Source organism: Poecilia latipinna, unplaced genomic scaffold, assembly GCF_001443285.1.
Source record: "Poecilia latipinna isolate Pla-1442-1.1 unplaced genomic scaffold, P_latipinna-1.0 Scaffold2210, whole genome shotgun sequence".
Lineage (NCBI taxonomy): Eukaryota > Metazoa > Chordata > Actinopteri > Cyprinodontiformes > Poeciliidae > Poecilia > Poecilia latipinna.
Genome location: NW_015114826.1, coordinates 15,164 through 17,939, shown reverse-complemented (window position 1 = coordinate 17,939; position 2,776 = coordinate 15,164). Strand labels below are relative to the sequence as shown.

At 48.1% G+C, this 2,776-nt stretch overlaps 1 protein-coding gene across 6 annotated transcripts in view; it reads right to left on the bottom strand.

Annotated features, from left to right (window-relative positions):
- LOC106936753 (CSC1-like protein 2) overlaps window positions 1–2,776 on the bottom strand; it is a 31,546-nt gene that overhangs the window by 19,693 nt on the left and 9,077 nt on the right. For 3 of the 6 annotated variants that reach the window (XM_015017943.1, XM_015017946.1, XM_015017944.1), the window contains exons 2-5: window positions 1,887–2,105; window positions 1,389–1,468; window positions 1,179–1,217; window positions 264–354 (exon numbers count right to left, since the gene is read on the bottom strand). In XM_015017943.1, coding sequence (XP_014873429.1) covers window positions 264–354; window positions 1,179–1,217; window positions 1,389–1,468; window positions 1,887–2,078 — 402 coding nt within the window. In that variant the 5' untranslated portion in view covers window positions 2,079–2,105. Of the gene's footprint in view, window positions 1–263; window positions 355–1,178; window positions 1,218–1,388; window positions 1,469–1,886; window positions 2,184–2,776 lie in introns of those variants that run through there. The other 3 variants (XM_015017941.1, XM_015017942.1, XM_015017945.1) reach the window with 2 other exon arrangements.

The following is a 2,776-nucleotide window of genomic DNA, read 5'->3' as shown; positions in this document are numbered from 1 at the left end:
TTATGCTAAGCTAGGCTAACGGTTCCCCCTGTTTACAGCATTATGCTAAGCTAGGCTAACGGTTCCCCCTGTTTACAGCATTATGCTAAGCTAGGCTAATGGGTCTGGTCTGTACTGAAGGCTGAGTTTTATAGGCGAACATGACAGCAGGGAAACTAATCGGACCCCAGAATAAGATCAGAACCTGGAGGAAACTCCAAGAAGGAGGCCGTTAAGATTCAGATGATGGTGAGGAGGAGGAGGAGTGATGAAGACATCCTTACGTTGTCTCTCTGGTCAAAGTCCACAGAGCTGGACACCGAGGTGAGCCGTTCGTAGCGATCCGGAGTCTCCGAGTGCATCGCTGAGGCAACGCTGCAAACAGACAGGAAGGAGCCAGTTAGCATGTAGCTGCCTGACCTTTGACCTCTATGCCTGAAAGCTGGTTCCCTCAGACTGACACGAGGAGGGAGACACAGACGGAGCTGCTTCAGGGTCTGAGACCTCAGGACAAACGGCCCCAAAGGGACAGGAACTAAGACTGTGCCCCCTAAAGGCCGACCCCAGATTTAACGATGAAGATGTGGATCAAATTTCAGGCGAATGAAAACATGAAAATGTTGAGCTAAAAGTTTAAAAATTCACCAACAACATAAAGAAATTCAGAAAACCTTTCCAGATAGGCCCGCCCACTTCCCTGCTGTGACCAGATGTACAGGGTTTCCTGACCGTCCTTCCAGGGACCGACCTGCAGGAACCATGAACTCCTTTGCGCCTCCCAGTGTGGAAGCTAGCAGGCGGGTTCTGAGTTCAGACATGATCTACCCGGTTCTGACTCGGCCCAAGGCACACTGAGGTCTAACCTACTGACTACCACGGGGTCACCAAGGGGTCACCACACACTGAGCTGCAGCAGCAGCCGTTACCTTTTCACCGGCTCATAGTTATCTGTGTCTCGTCTGCGGCTGAGTTAAAGATGGAGAGAGGAGTGCAGCGTTAGCTTCATTACACACACATACAGAGTATGGAGGGTTAGCAGGGCCAAAAGTCACTCATTAGTGAGCAGAACGTCTGATAGGATGAGAAGGAGCCAGATGTGCTAGTAGACCAATCAGAGCGCAGCATCCTGTTAATGGGAGCAGCAGACGGAGGAGGAGGAGTTAACGGACAAACCAAACAGCCGACAGGCAGCAACATACTATTCCTGCTCCTCCAGGTCGCTGAAACGCTTCTTCAGTCTTCAAGAGGGAAAAACAGGAAGATGAGGAAAGGTTACTGAACCAGAATCTCCTGCTTCTCCAGGCGATCCTGATCCTCAACCCAGTGTTCTCCAGAGACATTTACACTCCAGCAGCCCAACCACTAGGGGGCACCGCTGAGACCACAGGAACCAGTCACTTCCTGCTTACCTGTCTGCATCTGTGACCAGCGCCAGGCGGCCATAATCCCATGCAACCTTCCTCAGGATGGAGAAGACGAAGAGGAGCACCTGAAGAAAAAGAGAATGATGAAGAGGAGCATGTAGAGATGAATATGGAGCTAGATGTAGGTTATCCAGATTGAACCCTTTCTCTTTTCCTTCTCCAAAGTTGGCTAGCTTTCAGCTGAGGGTATTTTTTCACTGCATTCTGTGCAACACAACCAGCTGAGAACATGGAGCCATTTGCTCTGCTTGTTATTAACAGAAATTTAGACAGAAATGCAGCTTTTCTAGCATATCGACACATTTAACTGATCCAACCAGAGAAACACGATTCCCTCGCTGAAACCTTCTGAGCAGCATTTCAGAATCAGAAGCTGACATCCACCACCTGCTATTGCTCTGCTAATGCTCTGCTAACTGCTCCGCTTACACTCAGCCAACAGCTCTGCTAACATGCTGCTTGGCGTAGCGTTGACAGGCTCACCAGGAAGCACATGAAGTCCAGGGCGAGCACAGTGGGCACGCCTCCGAATGGCAGCCCCTGCAGCACCGTGCTGCGGATGCGGGCTGAGTAGCAGTAGTCTTTGGATTCATCGTCGGCTGTACAGTTTTTCTGTTCGCTGCAGGCCGGGCTGCTACCCACTGACTCCATGGTGACAATCAGCGCACTGAGCATGCTCACTGCCACATCCTCGCTGGGGACCTGAAGAAGAGAGAGGCCAGAAGTTTGGGATCTGGGAACATGCCTCTGGATTTCCAGCAACATCTAGAAACAGCAGGCTAACGGTAGCATGCTAAGGCTAGCATCCACAGCTATATAGTGTAATTTCCTGTGGTGTTTTTGTCGTCTGAACGGTGGAGCAGATAGAAACATCGATAGTGTGGATAGAGACATACTCGGGCTGGGCGATATGGCTTAAAAATAAAATCACTTTTTTTTCTCCAAATTAAATTTTATTTGGTAACACAAATTATTTTTAAAAGATGTTCTTTTATTTTGATCATTCCTTCTGTGAGTTGATCTGAATTCAAAATCTAAAAAAATAAATAGAAGCATTTGTCAAACAAGAGTTCTGCCTTCACTCTGAACTGTGGCAACACGAGGCGTGGTGAAAAAGTTTCATCTTCAAAATCAGAAAATTTGATGAATCAATTCACTTGATTTATCACCCAGGCCTAGAATATAAATATTCCCACAACAATAATGTGTTTAAACATACAGATATGAGTTAGGAACTAAAGGTAGAGGAGACCAGACATGAATACTAGACGCCTCACTGAGCACTGAGTCGTAGGTAACAGCGTCCGCCATCTTGTATGTGGCAGCAGATCGGAGCTCCTTCAGTCCTGTTCTGTGTGTTTCAACCGTTTTAC